At 62.9% G+C, this 25,030-nt stretch overlaps 1 protein-coding gene across 6 annotated transcripts in view; it reads left to right on the top strand.

Moving 5' to 3' along the window:
- Window positions 1-458: 458 nt before the first annotated feature.
- Window positions 459-25,030, top strand: part of NHSL2 (NHS like 2) — a 36,102-nt gene continuing 11,530 nt past the window's right edge. For 2 of the 6 annotated variants that reach the window (XM_074835488.1, XM_074835487.1), the window contains exon 1: window positions 459-725. In XM_074835488.1, the coding sequence (XP_074691589.1) occupies window positions 461-725 (265 nt within the window). In that variant the 5' untranslated portion in view covers window positions 459-460. Of the gene's footprint in view, window positions 726-8,008; window positions 8,110-11,590; window positions 11,664-15,323; window positions 15,473-22,047; window positions 22,511-25,030 lie in introns of those variants that run through there. The other 4 variants (XM_074835490.1, XM_074835492.1, XM_074835489.1 and 1 more) reach the window with 4 other exon arrangements.

Here is a 25,030-nt window from a genome sequence, read left to right as displayed (position 1 = left end):
GGCACCGGGGGGGATGCCCGTACCCTCCTGAAGGGGCACTGGAAGAGCTGGCACCAGGGGTGCCCGTGCCCTCCTGAATGGGCACCGTGAGGGAAGAGGAGGGCACTGGGAGGGATGCCCGTGCCTCACCGGGGGGTGGCCGTGCCCCCAGCCCGAGCAGTGCCAGCTCCGGGGGGTCCCGCCGGGGGACAGCCGCAGCGCACGGCGACGGGTCCGGCCTCTCCCTCCCGGCTGTCGGGATGAGCCCTCGAGCCCCGCCGCCGGCCCGAGCATCCCCGAGCGGGGCTGCCCCTCCCTCCTCTTCCTCCTCCTCCTCCTCCTCCCACCGGCCGGCCCCGAGCCCCGGCGCTGCTGCCGGCCCAGAGCCCTCGCAGCCGCGGGGTTGGCCGGGGGGGGAACCGAGCCGGGCCGGGCCGGGCCGGGCCGAGCCGAGCCGAGCCGAGCCGAGCCGAGCCGAGCTATGCCATTCTACAAGCGGAGCGTGGTGGTGCGGCGGGGGCGGCCGTCGGTGCCGCTGGCCGAGCTGCGGGACGTCTGTAGCCTGGCGGCCCTCACCCTGCTCCGGCAGCTCGCCGACCTCTGCGGCCACTCACTCGCCCTCCTGGGAGACATCGAGGGTCACGTCCTGGCCTTGGGTCGCCGCACCGGGCGGCTGCACCGTCGAGCCACCCGCCTGCAGGCGCTGCTGCGGGGCCGGCCGCTGCGCGGGGCGCACGCCGCCCCAGGTAAGGCGACCCCCGCCCGGCCCCCGCCGCCCCCGGGGGGGTCCCTGGGTCCCCCTGCCTCGGGGGGATGCGCGGCTGTGGGGGGTGCCACCCATCAGGGCTGCACCCTGCTCCGAGGGGGATCCCGTCTCCCCATCCCCAGTTCAGGGGGGGTCTCCGCTGCTGTTCCCCCAGCATGGTCACCCCCGGTGCCCTGTGTCCCCTCCCCGGGGTGGCTGACCCACAGCCAAGGTCCCTGCTCCTCCGTCAGCGGGGAGGTCTGGTGGGGCCGAGGAGCAGCAATGCCACCGCGAAGCCCTTTTCATCACGGTAGCTGGGGCAGGCCAGGGAAGCGTGCCTGCCTGTTGCGTTGGGGTGAGGTTGGGACAGCTCAGCAGCAGCCTTTCCCTCTGCCTGGCCTTTATTTTCCCACACACAGTGGGCATTTTCCAGGCTGCCGGCCAAGCACGCGTTTCACGCTGCGTCGCTGATTACCAGGGGCTGTTTCTGGGAAAGCGGGGACACCAGACTGCAAGAGCTGGTCCTTGCCTCCATCCCACTGTCCTTGCCTTGGATGCTTCACCCCCATCCCGGGACAGGGGACCGAGGTGGCTGTCCCCTTGCTGTGCTTTTGGCCAGCGTGTAGCTGCAGATCAGTGTGGAGCAGCTTTCACTCACGGTTTTGTGTGTCCAGGGAAAATGACAAGTTGTAGCCCGGGTGTCCTGTCTGCTTGTCCCTCTCCTGGCAGTGAGTGGGGTTTGGTTTTGCCCGGACTGCTTTCATTTCCCATTTCAAGTATTTTGGTTTGGCACAGACTTCTGTGCTGGGTCAGAAGTGGGCAGTCTGTTTCAGAGGAGCTTAAAATAAGCTTGTTTTGGAATTGTTTATAAAAGTTTATTTTAAAAGGCTTTGCGGAGCGGGGAGGGGGAGTGTTGTTTGAGCACGTTTTCCCCACAAGCGCAGCGAATTTCTCAGGCCCTTGGCAAAACGCGTGCCTCTTGTGCTTTCTGCAAACCCCCTTGCAAGTGCTGTTTTGCTGCTCCGTCAGCGTGGAGCCATGGGAAATGACTGCCAGACCCTCGCAGCGTGCTTCCCGGATGCAGGAGCAAGCGGAGCACTCAGCCTGAGAGATGCACTGCCCTTGCAAATGCTGGTGGAGTAAATCAGTGATTGGGGTAAGCAGAGGCTCCCGCTGTCCCGCGCATCAGCCGCTAGAGAAGTGAGGGAACAAGGAGGTGCCACAGTCACCCAAGCTGACCTGTGCACAGCACCAACGCAGTACCAGACCCTGCAGCGTTGTCACCGTACGTGCTGGACCAGTGTCTCCCAGAGGAGGATCTGGCTGTGATGGTGACCAGATGGTCCCTCACCGCACGCGTCTGGCTGGCAGGTTGGGAATGCTCTCGGTGGCCACGGAAGCCTTGTGTGCTGCCGTGGCTGCTGCGGGAGGCAGGAGGGACGGCGGGGACGGCGGCAGCGCGGTGAGGGTGAGGAGGTGGCCGCTGCTGTGGGCAGGTTGGGTTTGTAGCCCCCGGGTTGTGTTTTCAGCTGCGTGTCAGTGCCGTGCGCCTGGAGTTTCTCCTGGAGGAACATCACAGCTCGTTGCAAGCGGTGTGCGTAAGGCAGCGGGCAAATAGTCCTCCCGTGCTGCAGTTCCTCATTAGAGCTCTATGAATATGCATGTATGCAGATGTGAAGGGATGGCTTTGAGCTGGCTGGCTAGCTGGGGGTTGGAGGTGCGTGGTGATGAAAATGCTTTGATTTTTTTTTGTGGGAATAGCTGGGGCGGTGCGAAGCGAGCAGAGCCGTGCACACTGCACCTCCCCTTCATCCCTGCTCCAGTGGTGCAGAGACTCGGGGGGGGGTTGCATTTCTCCCCACATCCCAAGGGGAGCACAGCCCACCCACCCTCCTGCCTGCTCCTCATCCATCCACCACCACTGTTCCTGCAGCCGTCAGGATGCGGGAGCCTCCGGCTTTACTGAACTCTTTACTTAGGGGAAGAACAAAATTCCGATTACTGTTTTGGTTGCTGTTTGTTTTTCTAAGAGCTCTGGCTTCAGCCTGTCGCAGGGGAATGGTTCATGTCTCTGGAGGACGGGAGCTCCTTGCAAGCCCCCGGCTCTGCAGGGAGAGCAGAGACAGCCTGTGGCTGCATGATAGTACTTTTTGCCGAGCTGCGGCACTGTGCAGAGCCCCTTGAGTGAGGAGAAAATGCTTAACAACACCTCACTCGAGGTTTGGTGGGTTTTTTTTCTCCTGGTTTCCATTTCTTGAAGAGGATCTAATAGCAAAAATCATTTTTCTCCTCTCAAACTGGAATAAAACCCCATCTTTCCTTGGGAGATGCAGGGGGAAATCACTCAGCACCAAATGTGCCCTGGCTTAGTGTCCATGCAGCTGGAGAGGTCCGGGCGACATGTCACAACCAGCCTCACCAGCTTGAAAGGAGAGTGACGGATCAGGTCCTGGAAGTGAGTGGGTGCCATCCCTCCCAGGCAGGGCTGCAACCCCTGCTCGCTCCAATCTCAGCTGGGCCAGGTTAGTCCCATCCTCTGGCTCCTTGCTGACACTGTAGGGTGGGGATCAGAGACTTCTTGGGGCTTTTGCCACAAGTGGGAGCACTCCAGGCATTGCCAAACCCCAGCCCTGAATGGCCAAGCTTACTCTAGCACAGATTGGCACATGGTGGTTTGCCCTTCCCAAGGATGGTCCTTGCACCACTTCAGCACCCAGGTTTGTGCATCCTCGATTGGTTCAGGAGCCTTTGCCTGGCTTTGATTCCTCCCAGGCAGGTTTAAAGGGATCCAAAAGCTGTGGGTCTCCTTGCCGGCAAGGGAAGCCCCATGGCTGGGGAGCTCAGGTCAGCATGGACATGTCTGTCCAGAGGCTGTGAGCCGGTGGGAGCTACCTTGTCTTCCTCATCAGGATGGGGACATGCTGGTGTAGCAGCATTGCTGCCAGATGAAGGAATCACGCCGCAAAGGGCCGGGGGAGCACTTAATCTGACAAGGCAGCGTGGTTGTTTCCAGTGCAAGACGGCAGCCAAGGACTGTTGGATTCCTCTGCTCTTATTCATCAGCAGTTGCGTGAGAGCGGGGAGGGTGCGTGCCTGTCCCTGGGGAGCTGCGCTCATCCTGCCCGCCGGCACATGGAGGCAAGGATGCCGGGGCTGGGCACCGGGGTCCCGCTGCTGCTGAGGGCAGAGTGGGGACCAGGCTCCCCATGCCACTCCCCTCGGCATGGCCACATCTCGGAGGGGTGGTACTGAACCCAGCTCTCCTGCCAGCACTTAGCACTGGAGGCGGGGGCTGCTTTGGAGCCCAGGAAAGTCCCTGGTGCTCCAGCTTGCTGCCTCTCATGCTGATGCCTGGCCAGCTGCCGTCCTGCCCATTGGCAGGAATGTGGCTCCATGGGCACCAACTGGGTGACACGAGCCAGCACTCCCGGCTCAGCCATCTCCCTTCGGGACCCAGAGGCTCTGGAAATAAATCTCAACAAAGAAGAGGATAGGGGCCCGGCGCCGAGAGCTATTTAAACTATCGTCCCTGAAGAGCTGCGGGGACTGTTCTCTGGAATAAACCCCGGGCTGTGCTGGCAGGAGGAGCTGTTTACTGCTCTTGCCGAAATATGCAGTGTTCGCCGTCCTCTGACCTTCCAGCCTTCATCTTGAAACAAGCCATCGAGATAAGCAGAGCTGTCAGGCAGCTTCCCCCCGCACCCGCCGCCTGCCTCTCTCCTCACTGGGTGGGTAAGGGCTAGCACAGACGTTTTCCCCTGGATCCTGTCACCGGTTTAAAAAAAAAAAAAAAAAGAAGAAAAACCCCTTGCTGACTTGCTTGAATGTTCTGCCAGGCTGGAGTGGCCAGACTGTCCCTCAGCCCCAGCCAGAGCCTCTGCTGGGGACCGAGGTTGCAGCCACCTCTCACAGCCATGAGCTCAGTCCCAGGGATGCACCTGTGTGAACCTCCCGGAGACCCACAGCTCCATTTTGGTGGCCGGGTAATTAAGCCCTGCTCCCTCTGGCCCCACAGCTGCCCTCACCAGCTCCTCTCCACAGGGTCAGTGCACTTCAAGTCAGAGCAAAGATGCCGGGAGCAGTGCAGGGCTCTTGCCATGCAGAGCCATGGGGAAGGAGATACCCCAGACCCAGGGGACAAGAAGGGTCAGTTCGGAGTTGGATGTGGCTTTGGTCCCTGCCTGCCAGCAGCTGCTGCCCACAGCTGTGCATGGGGAGTGCCATGCTCTCCTCCCCGGCATCCCTGACCTGCTCCAGCCAGCATCGCCACTAGGAAGGTGGCACGTTTCACGGGGCAGCTCTGAGTCTCCTTGGACATCAGGATGGGCTGTGGCAAGCGTGGGGTGAAGGCTGCTTGCCCCCATGGCAATGCCAAAGCAGTTTGCGGAGGACCCCACCCTGGGACCCCAGCGCTGCTCAGCCAGGCCACAAGACACCACAGCTCCCAGGAACCTCCCAGACCTCCAAGATTCTTTCTCTGCCTGCTTTTTGCTAAGCCAGCAGTGATTTCAGTGTCGGAGGAGGGAGCACAGTTCTCCCAAAGGCTGCCTCGGCGCAGGCGGGAGGCGGGAAGCTGACCAAGGCTGGGATGGATGGCTTCAGCTGCCAGAGGACGGGGGGAGCGGGGAGCCGCACCCTCCCTCTTAACAGGAACCGTCTGCGGGAGCAGCTCAGTGAAAAGCCGGATAAATGAATAACGCACGTCTCCCACCCAGACCCACTTTGGCTGATAGCCGTCCCCAGCAGTGGGCTGACAGCTGCTCTCCGAAGATGCGAGCTGCAGGCAGCACGGTGGTTAGGAAACACCATCCCTGTCCTTCAGCAGCTTCCCTCTCTGCTGAAGTTGCCACAAGGACAGAGCAGCCCCGACCAGGCTTTGCCACCCTACGTGATTGCAAGCCCCGCCCAGCACACCCTGCCCATGGGTGTGCAGTCCCTGCAGTGCCTGTCCCTGCCTGGGGTCACATGCTCGGGATGTCTTGGGAGCTGAGGTTGATGGTGGCATCTCCAGGTATTGTCGCAACCTCTCTCCCTCCCTGCTGGAGTTTTTCTGAGGCTGGGATTCCTGCTTAGATGGACCCAAATCCTGCTTCCAACTGGAAGCATTTTCACCCTTGGGGAGCCTTTTGAGAGGATTGACATGAGAGCTGATCTGGCTGGTGGTTTTTCCTCAGGAGCTGGACTGTGGCCATTAGGGGCAGCAGGTCCCTCGGAGGCAGCAGGTCCTCGGGACCCCCATCACCCAGCAAGAAATGCACAGAGGCACAAGGGAGGGCGGCCACCACTGTCCCCTCACAGCCTCGCACACACCCTGGTGTTCATGTTTCCTCCTGCCTGGGCCAGTCCCTGTGGTGTGAGCTTAGAAGAAAGACTCCTTTAGTACCAGTATTTCTGCAGTGGAGTGGTTCCTCTTAGGAAACACTTACAACATCACATTGGCTGCGAATATGGCAGCGGTTACCGTGCACAGGAACATGGATTAGATTCAACTATGTGTCTCCAAAGAAGCCTGCGTCATCTTAAAGCAGTTTGAAGGATCTGTTCACCTTCATGTGGAAGCAAGAGTTGGAAATCACTTTGGCAACCTCTTTTCCAGCTGTAGAGATCTCCTTGATGCTCAGAGAAGAAGAGGTGTGAGCGTGAAGGCAGGACAGCTCCCCATGGCATGTGCATGGGTTGTCTGGGCAGTGAGGAATGGCACGGGGGTCATTTTGCTGGCTGGATTTCTGGTAGTGTCCTAATGAGCACCCTGACTTGCAGAGGGGCCTCCCGCTCTCTGCTTCAGCCGGTTGTTTTGTAAAGTGCCAGTAGATGGTGGGGCTGTGTTTTTGGAAAGCAGGTGACCCCTAGGCCAGGCTGAAGGGCTCTGTTCTGCCTCAAGAGGATGCTTCTTGGTGATGCCAGGTGCTGGACCCAGGGGTGATGCCACAAGCACCCACACTGCTGTGGATCAGCAGCTTGTGCCCCCAGTGCCTGCCATTTGTAGGACTTTCCTAGTTTGCCAGTGCCAGGTGATGGGCAAACCTGATAGACCATCTCCATGCAGCACGTCGTGCAGCTCCTGAGCACAGCAAAGGTCATCTGGAGACCATAATAACTGAAAGGCAGGAGCCACTCAACGTAGACCCAGGCTCCACACTGCCATTGGGGACTGGGACATGTCCAGCATCATGGCCAGGGCTCCTACTCCTGTTCCCAGGGGTGAAATATATGGGGCCAGTGCATGGAGTGCCCCATCATAACCCAGTGTGGGACACAGAGCCACATGCTGGGGTGTTCAGAGCACCCTGTAGCCCTGCCCCACGTCCTGAGCCCAAGCCTGGGCTCCCAGCAAGCGGGGATTTGAGGAGTGTTGGCAGCACTGGGCTGCTGTGGCATCGGGGCTGGGGCACAGCAGGGCTGGCAACACTCTGGCACCCATGGGTGCCAGCTGGCTCTGTGCTGCCCACCTGCCTGTGCCCTCAGTCACCTCCTGTGGGCAGCCACAGCATGGAGAGGGGGTTCTGATGTGAGCTGCCAGCAACGCATCCTGTCCCCAAACCCCGCAGCACCACAGCAACCAGCATCCTCCCCTACAGTCCCTCGTGTCCCAGTGTCCTTCACCCAGCCCTCGTTGTCCCCAACTCCCAGCTGATGTTGCTCTGTCCCTTGCGTGGCACTGGGTCCGAGGGCAGAGGATATCACCCTGCCCCCAACCTACCAGCCTCACCACGCGTCACTGTGGGTGCCAGGGCTGCAGCTTGTGCCTCCAGGCAGGGCAATGGCACCCCTGTCCTGACAACCCTGTGCAGTGGGGTGCCATGTGCGTCCCCCCTGAGGCATGTCCTGTGGCCTCCCTGCCACCCATGGGGGGCTGTGGCTGTGCCTGGCACTGCTCAGCATGGCCCATATGCCACCAGGGACTCTCACATGCCAACCTTGTGCATGCTGGGCACCCACTGCTTCACTCCTGATGGCTACGGGGGGGGACACAGGGACCTGTCCTGGCTGCTTAGGATCCTGTCAGTCCCATAGGGACCCATATCCAGCTCCCAAAATGGTCTGTGCTCCCTGGGTACCTGGTGCCCAGCACTGTGCCCACTGGCCATACCCAGCACCCCGCAGCCGCTGGCACAGGGCCGGACAGCACGCTGGCCGCTGCGCGCGCACGGGAGCCATTTGCTGGCAGCACAAAGCCTGGATTGAGCAAGAGCTGGCACGGCGCTGAACGGGCCAAGTATGCTGGCGGGGAGAATCAGCTCTTCTTCTTCTCGTCCGTGCCAGCAGGCTCCACCACCCTCGTGCCTGGCAGAGAGGACGGCCGCCCGCCACGGGCACCGAGATGCCGCTGGCGGGGGAGCAGGCTGGAGCTTCGGGCGCCGGCAGCGGCGTGTGCACGGCTCTGGGTGAGTACCCACGGCACGCCAGGGTGACAGACCCCCTTCTGCCGGAGCCCTGGCCCCCGGTGCAGATGGCTGGTGGCTGGTCACAGTTCCAGGAGCCTTAGTGGAGCTGGCCAGTGGTGGGGGGAGGCTGAGTGTGGGGGGCAGTACAGGAGCAGGTCGTTAGCCCCTCGCGTTAATCTAATAACCGCAGATCGAAGCAGCTGGGGGAACAACTAATTCCCCGAGTTAACCAGTCAATGGCTGTTAGCAGTAATTTTTCTCCTTTCCTGGTACCTCGAGTCACTGGGCACATTCGTACCGAGCAGCGCAGCCCCGGTGTGAGCTTGGATCCTTCCTCAGTGTCCCCATCCTTCCTCAGTGTCCCCATGGATGGGGACAGCAGGGCACCCTGCATCCCTGGCACAGGGCAAACACCATCCTCGCACGTGTGCTTACATGTCCGTACGTGCCTGAGTGTGCACACATGTGCCTGTTGCAGAGGCGAGGGGCTCCTGCACAAGCGGTGGGTGTTGGGATCTGTGCCGCCAGTGCTCCAACCGGCTGCTCTTGGAGGAGGCTCAGCCGTTCTGTGGCTCTCATGGTCTCTGAAATCCTGAAGGAAAGAGGTTCCTGTAGCTCACAGCAGGCACTGGCAAAGTTATCAGACCCCTGACTGCCCGGTCACCTAGAGGGGAAGGCAGTGCCTGGAGAGGCGCTCGTGGGTTGTCCTGACGCGCTTCCTCTGCGGGCAGTGAAATTGTGGGGTCTTTGCTGCTGTGGGGTCAGCCCTGAGACAAACCCCCGGCATTCACAGGATCCCTGCTCCCGCACCCTTTGCCGTCCCTCACAGCTTGCTGCACCTGTGGCTGCCAGCCCGTCAGCGGAGCAGGGGCTGCTCAGGCTCTATCCCTGCCTGCAGCGCTGGGTGCCGGGGGCTCTCTCCCAGCCCTCCCAGCAGACACTGGCATCTCCCTGCCGGGCAGGGCTCACCCATCGCCATCCAGGGGCTCTCGCCTGGCCGCATCCTGCCAAGCAGAGGGAGCAGGTCTCCTTTTGTAGATCCAGCTTGTGGGTGCACCCTTGTCCAGTGCATGGAGAAGCTCCCCGGCTCCATCTGGCTCCCCGGGGCGTGCCCCCTCCCCACGGCAAGGGCTGGCAGCCAGCAGCCTCCCGGGTGGTCCCGGCTGTCAGGCAGCGCGTGGGCTGCCGGGGCCACCTGCAAGGAGCTGCCTGTGTGGGACCGGCTCCCTTCCTGCCCGCACCGGGAGCCCAGCCAAGGAGGGGAGGGCCTGGATGGCTGCCTCCCCAAAGGCCATGGGGTGCAGCCAGCCTCGGGGGAGCTGTGGGGCCGGCTTTGGGCTTCGTCAGGCTGCTCCCCAGCGAGCCCTGGGGCTGATGGCTTTGGTAAAGGGCTGCCGGGAGTCTGAGATGCTCCAGCTCATCCCATTGCAACCCACGCTAGGAGAGAAACCCGCCGGCTGCAGGCAGGCCAGGCTTGGGCAGAAGGCCCTGCTAACTGGTGAGTACCCAGGCAAGCTGGAGCAGAGGGAGGGTCTCTGAGCTCCTCAACAGCAGCTGGGATCTTGCTGATGGGAGGGGGGTGATAGCATGTGTTCATGTGGGGCATTGCTTAGCAGGCTCTGCCCCCAGGCCCCGGGCTAGGGATGATGATGTCTAGCTGTAGGAAAGCGTTCGTGGCCGTGGGAAGGAGCTGTGTTTTCTCCTTAAAAATCCTCCAGACCTGCCTGCACCGTCTCGTCTGGAGGTGGCAGATCCGTCTTGTACCTCATAGGTGACCCACACACAGAGGGTCCATGGGCAGCTCGTGTGCTGTACAGCGATGCCGACACACCGGGTTCGCCTGCACCCGAACAGTTCATCCATGCATGTGATGCATTTCGGCTGCGCCAGGCTTGTCACCTGGCATCCTCGCTCTCACAAGCAGCCAGGCAGCATCTCGGACGCAGCAGATATGCTTGTGCACCACACTGTGAGCATGCACAGCCTTTCCAAACATACCCAAATCACTGCCTGAGTGACGGGGCCGTACGCCCAGGAGTTGTTTGCCGGAGCTGGCAGGCAGGCAGAAGCTGCCAGATCGTTTCCTGAAGCGGCAGAAAAAGGCTAACGGGGATTTTCTGCTGCAGCAAGCAGAATGGGCAGCAGAAGCTTGAAGTCAGGCTAACGTACACCTGAGTTGGCAGCGGGTGCCTTGGGATGAGAACTGTCGGGGGGTCGCTGCCAGCACCGTGCCTTCCCTGCTGCAGCCCACACTGGCTCTGCATGGCCAGGCAGCCCCACAGCTTTGCAAACCCTCTTTTCCTGGTTTGGCCAGCACAGGCTGTGGATGCCTATGCTGTGTGCGTGGGAACGGCTTGTTTCATGCTTATGTGGAAAGCCCGAGGGCTCCCGGTGCAGGGGGCTTGGCTGTAAGAAGTCAGGCAAAAGGCTGGGAGGGGATTTGTACTGCTTGAAGCTGCCTGCGACCCCCAGGTTTCTGCTCACCTGCAGGGCAGGCATAGCAAGAGGTAAGGGCAGGGGGGCAGGATGCCATGCCTTCCCCACACATCACCCAGCTCCCCCAGGAGTTCTCCAGCTCCAGGGAGGGGCCGTGGCTAAGGGAAGCCCGCGGGCAGACCCAGGAGCACTGGGCAGGCAGCAAGGGGTGGGTTGGTGGGTTGTGCCAGGCTGCCCATGGTGCTCATCAGCCTGTGTCGAGATGAGCTGCCTGTCTGTGCTTTGGCAATGGTCTCCTAAAGCATTTCCCCAAGCCCCCCAGGAGAGTGCCTGAGCCTGGTGCTCTTGCTGCAGGCATGGGGAGCGCTGTGGGGCTGTCCCCTCCCCACGGACAGGCAAGGGAGGGCTGCTCGAGCCACTCCAGGCTGGAGTTCGGAGCAAAGCCCTTCACCCGGCTGCCTGGTCCCTGTTAATTACAGGAGAGGGGAGGCTGGCACTGCCCACGGCAGCCACACGGGCTGGCGCAGCCCGACAGCACAGGTGGTGGGGTGGCATCTCCTCTCCAGGGGTCCTGATGATTGCGCCCCTCGTTGCGGCTCCCAGGACCTGCCGGAGTGTTGCCAGCTGGCAGCCATGCTGTGTGGGGCAAGGCTGGCGGGACGCTCTGTCCCTGCTCCGTCTCCATGGCTCCGGCATCCGCAGCAGGGACATGTAGCTATATCTTTAAGAAGGGCCTGGGCTGGGGTGGGAGAAGCGTTTCTATCCAGCCTTTCTCCCAGCAAACCTGGATCGAGTTAGCATTAGCGAGCTAGCAAGCCACGGAGTTGGCGCCGTGGCCGTTCCCCCGCTCCCAGCTGGGGTGGCCGCCAGCTCACCCCGTGAGTGGCCATGGGGGTTTGGAGCCGCTGGTGGGGCACAGGACAGCTTTCGTCCCCTGTGGCCTCGGTCCCTGCAAGGAGAGGAAGAGGAGGAGGCAGAGCTGGGTACGTAGAGGTTTTATCCTCCTCCCCGCCCGCTGGACTCACTGCCCCGCTCCGGGGAGGGAGCTGGCAGCGCCACAGGACGAGGGCAGGGAGCATGGTGGGTGCACAGCACAGAACGGGTGGCCGTCTCCAAAGGTGGGTGCTGGCAGCGGGCAGCCCCAGGGCTTGCCCACACAGCCGGGGCTGGCAGAGCCGCCTGCTTGGCTCCTTCGGGCTTCTCTCCGCACGCGCTGAGCGATGGGGATGGTGGGATGGGGCTGGCTGGGTGCTTCATCACTGTCATCCGAGGGCTCACAGCACCGGGACGCACCGATGGTGACAGCTGGCAGAGCCCCATGGCGGGGATGCAGTGCCCATGCCCGTGCCCAGCCCTAGGGCTGGATGTGTCCCTCTTCTTCCTCCCCACCCACCCGGGCTGGGACAGGGACCACCCCCCGGGACCCCATCGGGAGGAAGGTGCCCAACATGCTCCTGCCACCATGGGCAGAGGTGCTGGGGGATCCAGCAGCCATGCGGGGGGAGATGCCAGTGCCACCCCTTACGCCCCATGTCTCCCATGATGGGCTCATGAATGACAAACTAGTGATGGCATCACGGCACGTGGTGGCAGTCTGGGTTTGCGCTGATTCTCTGGCACAACTGTTCTGGGGTGCGTTCAGTTTTCCCAGGCCAGAGGAAGCTCTGGGTGACTGGGGGTGCAGGTGCAGGTTGTTGGGGTGGCCAGGGTCCCCATGTCCCCTGGACCTGACCTCTGTGTGGGTAGCAGAGACCTTGCAGTTTGTCCTGTGCTGGTGGCACAGTGGCCATCACAGGACCCCGTTGCTGAGCTCACCTCCCCTGAGCAGTCGGGGGGGGACCCAGAGCAGTGGTCCTGAGCCTGGAGAAGAGCCTGGCCATGGCACAGCCATAAGCCCCCTGAGCATCATGATGCCGAGCTCTGGGGCTTGGATGCACGGGGTTGGCACGCTGGTGCAGCCCCTTGCAGATATTGCTCCCCCAGATATGCCCACCCCGTCCACGCCATAACGACGGGCTCTGGCAGGCTGCTGGCAACGTGGCTGCTCGGCAGGAGCCAGCCGTGGGCAAACTGGGTGTAGGGAGGGCACCACCGGCAACACCCTATCCCAGGGAGGATGGGGTAGTCCCTGGTGCAGCTCCCGGGACACGGAGCAAGGAAATAAATGTTGCTGCACTGGAGGAATCCCAGGAATGCAGAACCCGGAGGGGACACGAGGTGGCACGGCAGTTTCAGCCCAGCTTTTCGGTCGCTGCAGGCAGATTCCCTGCCAGGGCCAGGCAGGCCTCGCAGGGGCAGCTCGGCGGTGCAGAGGGCAGGAGGTCACCTTCAGCCGGGCAAGCGGAGGGGCTGCCCAGCGTGGGGCTCGGCCTCCAGGGCTCTGCCTTCCAGCCCCACCAGGACCCTGCCGGTGACCGTGCCCCATCCGTCACCCACTCCACCGGGATGTGGGACCCCCCCAGGGTCTGACACAGCTCTGAGAGCGACCCGCTCACCGCAGTGCCTGTGTGGGGCTGTGCAGCCCTGGCCCCGCTCCCCAGCCTTGGCCCAGCCCCGAGCCGTTGTTCTCCAATGAGCTCATCTGCTTTGCCGGTGGTTATTTTTTAACATGGTCTCTTGGCCAGAAAATAATCAGCTCGTCCACTTAGCGAGTGTTTATGGCTTCTTCAAAGAAACTGCTTTCTCTGCCAGGAGAGGGACTACTTTGGAAACAGATGGAGCCGCCAGTAAGGGCTTTTGCCCCGCTCCACACCCACAGCTGGGGCATGCTGGGGTGCACTCAGCAGCTTGCACCCTCCTGCCTTCCCAGGCCCCGTCACGGTGCACCCATATGCTTGGCAGCAGCAGGGAGCTCGCTTGGGCTGCAAGAAGCGCACAGTTGGGAAAGTGCAGGCGAGATGCATGCACCCACAGGGCTCGGAGGAGGACACGGGGTCTAGGGCTTCACTGCAAGAGATGACGAGTAGCTCAGAGTGATGACTAGCTTGCGCAGCTCCCTGGGAGAGGGTGTGGAAAGACAGCAGCCATGCTGTTGCATCGCGGACCCCGCAACACATAGTGGGGCTGTTTGCAGGGGTGCCGCTGCAACCCAGCTCGACACTGCGTCTTGGCTCATCTGAGGGCTTGGGGGAATGGGAGAAAATATTTTCTTCATGACATTATTGCAAACCACCCCAGGCTCACCTTGGTCCTTCGTCTTCCCGGAGAGCGTGGGGAGGTCAGGGTGAGGTGGGAGTACGCCTGCGCTGCCCGCAGCTCCTGCCGCACCCCCCCACAGGCTGTCCCCGTGAGCTGAGGTGCTGCCGCAGCCCTGCCCCAGCACGGGGGATGGCATGGGGACGGGGGTGCCACTGTGGGGCCCCCGCACCGCTGCGGCTGTCACACCCACCTGCTCCCACATCAGTCACACAAACCGCTCCTTGCGCCAAGTACTGATCCAATTTGTGGCTGTTTCCATAACAACCTCCCAGCGCTTTCTGGTCCTTTCTGTCGCTACGCGGATGCTGAGCTTTGGCGTGTAAGGGATGCTCTGGCCTGGGCCGGAGCAGCTGGGCTGAGCCATCACCAAGTACCTCTGGCTCCCGAGTGCAAAGGGCTGTTTGTTTGCTGGAGGCCAGGGCACACTGAGCAAGTTTACCCCAACCTGGGAGTGTTTTTTCCCCATCAGAGGCATATGGTGAGGTTTGGGCTGGGGGAAGGAGCCCAAGGGCAATAGTCGATCCAGGCGTGCAGCCCTCCCGTGGAGGGAGTGCAGATGTGGTACTGTGCAGCTCAGTCTTGTGCAGATGTGGTACTGCCTGGGATGCTCAGTGCCAAGGATGGGGCCCCTGGAAATGCTGGCAGCAAGAGATTCCCCCCCCCTGTTTCTCACACCAGAGACCCCATGACCCCCAGGCCTGCTCTTGCAGTGCCCCATGGCTCTCACAGAGGCTTTCCCCCCAGGATGCCAGCCCCAAGTGCTCACCCCACACCCTCCTGTCTCCCACTGCAGGGCTCAAGCTGCTCTCGGCACTGCCATGCTCGCTGCCTCCTGCCTCCATCCATCCCCTGCTCAGCTTCCCACCCCACAGGGCCCGCCTCGGTCCCCCGTCCACACCCAGCCCCAACACTCCCCCAGGCGCTGCCCGGCCCTGGTGACCCGCACCCACCCCCAGCCCCATCACCTCGTGGGGGCTGCCCAGTCCTGATGCCCCCCCACCCCCAGCCCTGGCGCCCCCCACCCAACCCCAGCCCCATAACCCCACAGGGCCTGCCCAGCCCCAGGACCCAGGCCCACCACCCCAGGGGGCTGCACAGTGCTGGTGGCCCCCCTACCCATCCCCATCCCCCCAGGGAGTCTTCCCAGCCCCGGGACCCCCCACCCACCCCCAGCCCCATCACCCCGTGGGGGCTGCCCAGCGCCGGGACCCCCCACCCCCCTGGCAGCCGCATCACCCCGGGGGGCTGCCCAGTCTCGGTGCCCCCCTCTCAGCCCCAGCACCCCCATCACCCCGGGGGGCTGCCCGGCCCCGCGCCGCCCCCATCCTCCCTCCCGCCCGCCCGGCCCCGCTGCCCCCGTCCGCCCCCCGCAGCAGCCGCCATTGGGCGCCCGTTCGGCAGCGCGGCGGCCCCGGCGCGGCGGGCGGGCTCCGAGGGGGCGGCCGGGCCGGCGGCCGATGCGGCGGGGAGGGGGCCGCCCGGTGCGATGCGATGCGGCCCGGCTGGGCCCGGCCCGGCCCGGCCCGGCGGCTCCTCCTCCCCGCTCGGCGCGGCGGGGCGGCGCGGCGCGGCGGGCCCGGCGGCGGGGGAGGCATGGAGCCGGCGGGGAGCGGCCCGGGGGCGGCGGCGCTCTGACCACCGGGGCCGGGCGAGCCGCGGCGGAGGATGGGCAACGCGCAGCGGAAGGCGCCGCGCAGCCAGCGGCGGGGCAGGATGCGCTCAGCAACAGGTACCGGGGGGACGGGACGGGGCGGGACCGGACCCGCTCCCCGCGCTGCCCCCGCGCTGCCCCCGCCGCCCCCCGGCCCCGCGGGCTGGGATGGACCCGGCCGCAGCAGCAGGGGAGGGGGAGGCTTGGCCTCTGCCGTTACCCCCCCTCCCCTTTCCAGGCTACCCGGCCCCTTTGGGTCGCTTGGAGGACACGGGGAGAGGTCACCTCCAGCTGAGGTTTGGCCTCGCTGGCAGGGACGGCGAGGGACGGGGCTCGCGGTGGGGCCCACCACTGTCCTCCGGTGTGTGGAACAGGTGCTGACCCACACCCCAAGCTGTGGGGAGCCAGCTCCAGCCATGGGGAGCCATCCCTGAGCTGTGGGGAGCCAGCTCCGAGGAGCAGGCAGCCAGCCCCGAGCAGTGGGGAGCCAGCCCCGGGCAGCAGGGAGCCAGCTCCAACCATGGGGAGCCATCCCTGAGCTGTGGGGAGCCAGCTCCGAGGAGCAGGGAGCCAGCCCCAGGCAGCAGGGAGCCAGCCCTGAGCAGCAGGGAGCCAGCCCCGGGCAGCGGGGAGTCAGCTCCGAGCAGCAGGGAGCCCGCTGCAATGATGGGGAGCCATCCCCAGGCAGCAGGGAGCCATCTCCGGGCAGCGGGGAGCCAGCCCCAAGGTGTGGGGGCCCCTTGCACTTGCTGGCCCTCCACCTGGGTCTGCCCAGGCAGGGACTCTGTGCCTGCATAGCCCCCGCACCCCCAGCTCCCTTCTCCCACCGATTGCGAAGGTAGTGGGTGTTTCTGAGGGACCTCATACCACAAATTATCTAAGGAAGGCAGAAAGCCCTGCAAATCTGCCGGGGGGCATTTGGGGGGTGCAGGGCGAGCAGAGGGCTCACTCTGAGATGGGAGCGGGCAGCCGAGTGCAGGTGCCCTCTGAAAAAGCTGGGTCGGACAAGCAGGACCTGTCCAGTCACTCGTCTGTCCCCACCTGGCTGGCCCAGGCAGTTCAGCAACCCTTTCCAGACACCCGGGACACCGGCTCTCCTCCCCGACCCAGCCCAGCTCCTGGAAATGCCACAAGACTGGGAAGGCTGGGGTCTGCCACGGCTCCTGGCTCACGGCCCTGTCTGAGGTCTGTTTCCCCGTGTGCCCCGGGGCTCAGTGTGCCGGGTTCTGCTGGCCCCAGCTCCCACGCCCACTGCCCTTTGCCTGGCCGCTGGCTCAAGAGCCCGGACACAGCAGTGCGGGCAGCAGCCTGGAGCTGCCAGCCTGGGAGAAACCTCAGGAAAATTGCTTAGAAGCTGCAAGAAAATGGGGAGTGATTGTCACAGCCCAAGTGACTGTCACAGCTTAATAATTAGCGGGCAGAGGGGGTGGAAGTACAGCCTGTCTCTGTCTAATTTTGCAGCCGCTGTTGTAGCGACTGTTGCAAAGGACTGAAACGGGGCAAAAAAGCTTTGGGTTGCACAGGGGATCAGGAGGGATGCTGATCTGGTGGGTCCTGAGGGATGAAGGATGCTGTGCTGGTCAGTACCCAGCACATCACCCTTGGCTCCCATCTCGTGGGGCGCAGGCAGTGGGCAGTGGCTGGACTGCTGGACTCAGAGCGGGGCACGGGCTGCTGGCCTGCTCCCTGCCTGCCTCTCCTGCCCTTGCTGCTGTCCAGTGCGGCTTGGAGGGAGACAGGAGCTAATCGCGCTTCTGCATCATCAAAGGGATTCTTAGGAGCTGCATATCACCTTCCAGGCGCTGCCGGGAAGGGCCCAAGGGGGGTTTGTGAGGCCAGACTTTGAGTCGAAGCTGGTTCATCTCTGTCCTCGGGCACAGCACATGTCTCCCTGCCAGCCTGGAGATCTCCAGCAGATATTCCTCCCAGTGCCTGGTCTCCCTAAGGAGACGGCAGAGCTGTGCCTGGCTGCTGGGAGCAGGGAGGGAAGGGATTTGGCACTGGACAGTGCAAAACTCATCTTGGTCATGAAGCTGGGGTGAATACTTGGATGGTCCCAGGCCATTTAGGCTTGGGGCTGCTGGGACCTCAATGGCTTGAGCATTCCTGAGCAGCTACATGCAGGCTTCCTTGTGGAGAGGCGGTGTCCGGTCCAGGCTGGAGCTTATCTGCCGAGGGGAGGGAGCTGAACTTGATAAGAAGCAGCCCTGCGGTGGGTCTGGGTTGCTGGCAGGGTGGGACGCCCGCCGGCTGGGAGAGGAGGGCAGGGACCTGCGGTACCAGGAGGTTCCTTGGCTTATCTCAGGCAGGATCATTCTTCTACCCCGTGCACAGGGCAGCGCGTGGAGGGGTCTTTACACTGGCATCCCTGATCATTAAAATCCAGCCTTCCTCCTGTCCTGACGTGCTGGGAGAGGCTGCATGAATCTGGGGTGTGTGAACCTTAGCTCTGCCTGCTTGGCCAATACGCGTCTTTGATGCTCCTCTAACGCTGGTGGGGGCTTGCATCCCCCTGCACCCCTTTCTTGCGCATTGAAGGAGCCGAGCAGGCTGCTTCTGAGCCCAGGCTGTTTGCTTGGGAGCGTGGTGGTGTTTGGAGGGGCTGGTCAGAGAAGGCAGCGTGCTCATAGGCTGCTGGAACTAATGTGATGAGTTTGCAGGTCTCTGTGTCCAATCATCTGGTGGGGCTGAGAGGCTGCTCTCCAGTTATTGCGTCTGTCCTCGGCTGGTGCTGTAACTGTGGGATGGGGTCCCAGAAGAATCACCAGCCGTTGGGGCAGGTCTCCTTGTTTCCCCCCATCTGTCAGAGCCACGTGCAATGCTGCCTGGGTTGCCAGGGGGAAATGAACTCTGCTGGTATCTGCTGTCCGTTACCCACCCCACTATTTGGGTCTGTGGGTGTCGCAGGGTGCCTGGCACGGGGGTGTATGGTACCAGTCCCTGGCAAGGCACGTCCTCCCTGCGCTGCCCCAACAGCCCCAAAGCTGAAGTAAAGCCCCCAGTGCCGAAGTAAACCAGGGCTCGGGGCTGCATTCCCATCTCTGCTGCAGTCCTGGCTCCCAGGGGCCTCCATCCTCTGGGAAAAGCAGGCTAAGCTTTACAAACCCCTGGGGTGCTAGGAAAGTGGTCCCTGAGGAGCCTTTGCTGGAGGCTTTTGGAAGGAGCCAAAGCAAGAGGAAGATCTGGGGGCTCTTGCAGCTTCCAGGGCAGAGTCAGGTGAATTCAGAAAGGCCCCCAACTTTTTTTAGCTAGTAAGTGTTGGGAGGCTGGGGGAAAGAGGCAGTTCAACCCATCCAGGAGGCAGTGGCAGGCTCTGGGGCACTGATCTCCAGGTGAGGATGCCGATGGCTGCTCCAGCTTGGGCATGCAGCAGCAGCTGTGCTCTGCTGGGGGGCTGAGCCAGCCTGCGCTGCTGTCCCCCCAAGTCACCTGTGGCTTTCAGATGGTGCCAGTTGCTGCTCCAGCCATGGCCAGGGGATGTTTTGGCTCCATGACTCTGTTCAGCCAGGGAGAGCCCAGCCTGTCTTTGCCGTGGCCCCCAGGACCCCATCCCCAGGCACTGCAGCAGGGGTGGACAGGGACAAGCCCCTCCATCCCAACCCACCGCCTTTGCAAGACCCCTGGGCGAGCCCGGCAGGCTGGGTGGACGGAGGATGGGCTTTGCAAAACCACGTCCCCTCCACCATCCCTCCACAGGGCCAGTGGCAGGGAAGGAAGAGGGGCCGGGGCTGGGACAATGGGCTGTGGAGCTGACTCAAACAGCCAGTTCCTGGTCGCTTCCTCTCCCCCCGTGCTGGAGCTGGCCCTGGGCGGGGAAGGCGGAGGAATCTCACTTCTCTCAGCCTGTTTTTGAAGCAAGGGCTCCCGGGCGGCAGGAGAGAGCACCCTCCCACCTGCGCTCACAGCCATGGCCAAGGCGGAATGGCTCCTGGCACCCTGGCACCGGGGAGGTAAGGCAGGCAGCGCGGGCAGGGGCAGGCAGCGGGGCAGCCTTCTGCAGTAGGAGCAGGCAGCGAGGGCGGTGGAGTTGCAGGCACTGGTCGCTCTGCAGGGCAAGACCCTGGGTTGGGGTGAGCTGTCAGGCATAGGTTCTGGTCTCCATAGGCTGTGCAATAGCCACAGGGTCGGTGCTGCCCGGCAGTGCGGGTCTTGTCCCACCTTTCCCAGCCTGGCCTCAATTGTGGTGTGTCCCCTTCCCTTTTAAATCCTTGCTGCCATTCCCCAGCCTGTTGGGGTGTCCTTGCTCTGACAAAGCAAGAGAAGCACAGAGATCCCCTGCCTGCGTGTCCCACCAACCACTCCTCAGGCTGGGATTGAGCCCGGCTGGGATGGATCCTGCCCGGCCCTGTGATGCTGTACCCTCCTGGCAGCTCTCGCTTGCTAGTGGTGGCAGGAATGGGGACTGTGGGACCATGGGTCAGCCCACATCGCAGCCATCCAGGGCTCTCGCTGCTCTCGCTGCCCTCACCATCGCTCCTGCTGTGGCTGATTTCACGTCTCAGGCCCCTTTGTCCTGGGGCCTGGCTGCGTTCCCCTCTCAGGCAACTTCCTCACATTGTCCTGGCCCCGCGGAGTGTAAAACCAGCCGGGCACAGGGGAAATGGCGCTTTCCTGGAAGCACCCCTGCCCAGCGAGGGGCTGCAGCCTCTCCAGCACAGGCAGCCCGTGTGCCTGGGAGAGCTGGGAGCACTGCCCCAGGCATCCATGCACCGCCGAACAGTCCTGGCCAGGCTGGGGACATCACCAGGGGAAAGCCCTTGGGCAGCTGGCCTTGGCCACCGTGGGCCTAGGGGTGCCCCTGGCCGCGGTGTGTGGTGATGCTGTGCTGTGGTGCCAAGGACCGGCTGGGGCTGGGGCTGGCAGGTTGCCGCGCTGGGTTTCCTGAGGCCCTCGGGAAAGGCTTGCGCCTGTTTTTTTGTCTGGGAAGCACGTGAGAGTAAGGGTTGTGATATGAGGAGGAAGCCACGCTCCTAGGGAGACACGGCGGGTCTGGAGAAGGGCTCCGAGAGGCCTGATTCTGCTGACCGTGGCTGATGGCTGGCTTCGGGGACTGGGGTCGAGCCAGGATCCGGGATGGCAAAGGCAGGGTGATGAGAGCACCTGTGGCCAAGCCCAGAGCAGCCGCCACTGGTACCGGCACTGCTGCTCCATCCTCGGGAGCGGTGGCTCTCAGCCCCTTGGCAGGGAGCAGCATGAGTTCACCTTGGCCGGCTGCAGTACCGAGCCAAGCCCCGCTGCGAGCGTGGCCACGGGCAGTTCCCATCCCCGCAGCACAGGCGGATGGTGCGCCGGGGCTCCTCCTGTGCCGGGCTCGCCGGCCAAGTCCCCCCTGCAGCACACACACCTCCCCTGCCTGCCAAAACTCCCTGACAGGGTCCTGGCTCGCATTGCCAGAGCCAAACGTACCCAGCCCGGCTTTTCACCAGCGGCCCCCACCTGCCAGCCGGGCTCCGCACTGGCCTCAAGGGCAGTCACCAAGCCAGCAGTGCCACAGTTCATGGGGACTTTGACCAGCGTCAGCTTTTCCCCTGTCACCTTGCTCCCACTGCAGCAGGGCACCCCACCACAGGAGGCTACCCCAGTCTGTCTGTCTGGGGTCACAGTTGACACCATCCATGGGGAGCGTATGCGTCCCCTCTGGTCTTGCCCTACACAAGGCATGAGGCAAAGGTGATGGATCAGTTGGGATCCAGCTGGAGAAAGAGAGCTTTTATCTGTTTTACCGGATGTCATCACAGGGCCAGGCAGACAGAGTGCCCTAGCACACTGTTAACTCTGAGCCCTACTGAGGGACGGTGGTGTTATTGACTGTATTGCTGCTAGTGATTTTAATAGAAATCTCACATAATCCAGCCTTCTCCCCATACGCTGAGTGACCCTCACAGCTGCCAAACCCACCACCCCTGTCATCAACTTCTGCAATGCCGTTATCTCCTGTCAGTACAAAAATCAGCTGATGGCATTTTAAACAGGGAGAGTGAGAAGAACCGAGAGTCTCCAGCAGATTCGGTGTAGCAGGGTGATGTTATTCTTCAGTGCCCCATGATCCTGCTGGGCACCTGTGCAGGAACATGCAGACATGCTGTGCAGGGCAACATCGGGTTCCTGGCATAGGCCCCCCCCTAAAAAGCTTCCAGCCCCTCCGGCCTCAACCACCAGCAGGATGGCCCTGCCTCACTGAGGGCTTGGAGATGTGCCCACAAGACGTGTAACGGAGGGATGATGTCCCGGGGAGGGTCCGGGTTTGAACAGGGCACAGTATGTCGGCTGTCCAAACAAGGGCTCGTCTTGGGCATGCTCCAGCCTGCGCGCGGCAAGTTGGACAGGTCTGCCTGGTGAGCATTGCTCTCTCGTGGCATTAGGCGTGTGGATGTTTAGTGGGGTGTCACTTTGGGATGTCGTTTGGACCTGGGCAGCATCCAGCCCCGGAGCTGCCATGCACGCGGATGCCACTCTGCATCCCGGCGGGGCAGCTGGGCCAGCGGCTCCAAGTTCAGCGGGAGGTGAGCTTGGGACAGGAGGCACTTTCTGCGGCCACTGCCAGCTCCCACTGTTTGCTCTTTTCTCTTCCTCTCCGCTCATCGCAGAGCAGCGTGCGCTTTGGCTCCGTACCACAGGGAATGTCATCAAGCCACACGCGCTGGGAGCGAGCAGTCACAGTGCCGGTGGCGGGCCGGGGCGCTTGCTCGAAGCCGGCAGCATATGTTGCCGACACTGCGGCGCTTTGGCTCCTGCTGGCGGGATTTGGGTTGCTGTTGGGATCGGTCTCAGCCTCCAAGTTCTCAGTCCTCATCCTCCGGTGTGCTAGGACCGGCAGCGGTGGCTGGCTTGCCGCTGTGCCGATACCCGTTGCCATGGCTGCTCTGCTAATGGTGCATCGCCTGCTGCTGCCGTTACATCACTCCTGTGGTACCTCTGCATCAGCAGCGAGGGGCCGAGCGGCACCGTCTGCATTGCCGGCGCTTCCTGTGAGCTTGGAGCGAGCTTGAGGAGGAAAAGTTTGGCGGTGAGCTCGAGCAAGAGGCGTCATCTCATGGGAGCTTCGGCCTGAATTGAAACAACTCCTGATGGCTCTGTCAAATATCTCCCTGTGGATTCGGGATGCCTGGGCAGTAGGTAAATAGGGATGCTGGCATGGAGTCGGGGTGACTTGGGGAGATGCTCGTGGAGGGCACATGTTCTGTGCTCTGCGGCTGGGGGTCTTGCAGGGATACTTTTCTCCCAGGAGAGAGTGAAGCTCAGCTTCCCTTGGAGCAAGCTCCCCTTGGCTTCAGCCCTGGTCCTCATTGAGTGGCCGTGGCGTCCCAAGCCTGAACCTCGCTTGCGCTCAGTGAGACTCTGCAAGCTGTCACAGAGGTAGCAGCACCCGATGCAGCTGATAGTGCTGGTTTGCACTCCTGCCTGGGGCAGCCTGGCAGGGACCATCCCAGCGAGACGCTGCCCCTGCTTCCAGCTCCAGGGCAAGGAGCAGAGCTCGCTGCTGCCAGCCTTCAGCTCTGAGAGGGGACAGAGCCCCTGGGGACATGCGGGGAGCAGCCTCCGGCAGCCCTGGCCTCCGGCCGCCTGTCATTAACACCTCTGCCCATGCCTGCCTGTGCCTGCCTGCAGGCAGAGCTGGGGCTGCTGCCTTCTCCCCTCCGCAAGCCTCAGGGCAGGGAGGGGCCAGCAGGAAGCTGAGGCCAGCTGCGTGTGGGGTGAGCCTCCCCACCAGCCATGCCTTAGTTTCCCCCCGGCAGCAAGGCTGGCCAGGCTCAGGTCAAGAATGCTGGGGGTGTGTGGGATGAAGCTGGCTCTCCAGTCTGCTCTCCCAGGACAACCTTCACCTCCCGCAGGCATTTGCCACGGGGTGGGGGCCCCCTCAGAGGCATTTTGTATTTTGAGCCTGTCACCGATAAGCTTGGCAGGAGGGTCACCGCCAAGGGCAGCAGGCTTTGCTCCGGCTGCACCGTTCCTGCCAGGCACTTGGCTCAGCTGGGGCATCCTGAGCCCCATGGATGTGGGTGGCAGCCACAGCTTGCACAGGCACCCTAATCCTGCTCTTGCACCAAGTCTGCACCAGGCTGCTTCCAAATACAGCCCGGCCCTTGGGAGCGCTGGCAGCAGCGCCACTTTATCAGCCCTCGCTGTGGGCCAGGCTGCTGGCTCCTCGCACCGCATCGCAGAGCCGCCGTGTGATGCTGGGTCATGAGCGGCTGCCGGGGCTGTGCCCAAAAAACCCCGAGGAGCAAAAGCCAAAACACTGGGGTGTGATGCTCAGTCTTGCTGGCAGGGTCGTGCAAGCATGGTGCAGCCCCTCTGGTTTGGGGTGCCTGGGCCAGCAGAGGAATGCTTCACTCATCCACTCTTTCCCACCCCGTCTCCTCCTCAGCTGCTGCTTCTGCTGGGATGATGAAACCAGCCACGCCAGCGCCTCAGCGATGCCGGCACCGCTGCCTGCGCCAGCTCAGGACAGCACCGGCTCGCTTGTGTTCCCAAACGAGTGTGTGTCTGCAAGGGCTGGAAAGCGCTGTAGGGCAGGGACCCCCCTGACCACCTCGCACTGCCCTTTCCTCGTTTGCCCAGCCATGGCTGGCCGCGCTGCCCTCTCTTGCCTGCCTGCGGCTCGCATGGGCAGGGCAGGGTGCTGGGCCCCCCCTCGCTGGGTGCCTGGGCACGCTTCCGCTTTGCTTCTGGGCGGCCCCGGGTTTCAGTGCTGCGGTTTGCCTGCGTGGTTGGAGCCCACAGGGTGGGTGCTTGGGGCTGCCCCAGCAGTGGGGCCGAGGCTGCGGAGGTAAGCTCCTGTCTTGCGGCTCCGGGGAGGACGGCGGGGGGCTGCCCCACAGGAGGATGCTGGTACCAGGGGGCTCGTGGAGGTGGGGAGGGGGCAGCAAGGGCCTGTGCTTTGGGGGTGTCCCCGAGTCCTGGGGGGACACTGTGTAACTGCTGCAGGGTCTGCAGGGGGTGGTGGGGGTGGACGCCAGGGGATGTGTGGGCAGAAAGCGAGGAGCATTGGCACCCACCAAGGCCGAAGGCTGGGTCTGTGTGAGCCGGGCAGAGGGGTGCAGCGAGCCGGGGTGCGGGACCTGCCCTTGGGGTGCGCTCAGAAATGGGGGCAGCAGCAGATCCCCCACCTCGCCAAAGAGAGCGGGTTGGGGGGCTGGGGTCTACAGAGGTGAATGTGTGGTCCCTTCCTGTGGCCTTGTAGGTCAAGTTTGCAGGGAGATGCCCTGACCCTGCCCCGTGCCCAGCCACATTCCTGGCTCCCATCCTCAGGGGTCAACTGGGCACATGGGGTGAGCCAGAGGCCAGGGCACAAGGCTCCTTCTGCCAGGACCCCTGCCCCCTCCTGGCATCACCACCTGGCAGGCACCAAACTGGGAGGTGAGAGGAGGAAAAGCCTCATCCCTGTGTGAGAAAAGGGGCTGCTTCCCCGGCTGCATGGCCCAGCCCTCTGGCATGGGGCTCTGCAGCTGGGTGAAGCCTCAGCGGGGTTTACACACACACACACACACACACACACACACACACACACACACGCGCGCCCAGACACCTCTTGGTTGATATGGAAACGAGTCAAATTATTTAAAGGAGAAAGGGGGGAAAAAAAAAAAGCCTGGTGTTAAGGCACGTCGTTATGGTAACACAAATTATAAAAGT

The sequence above is a fragment of the Strix aluco genome, chromosome 10 (assembly GCF_031877795.1).
Source record: "Strix aluco isolate bStrAlu1 chromosome 10, bStrAlu1.hap1, whole genome shotgun sequence".
Taxonomy (NCBI): domain Eukaryota; kingdom Metazoa; phylum Chordata; class Aves; order Strigiformes; family Strigidae; genus Strix; species Strix aluco.
The sequence above is the reverse complement of the archived record's forward strand: the minus strand, read 5'-3'. Positions and strand labels throughout refer to the sequence as shown.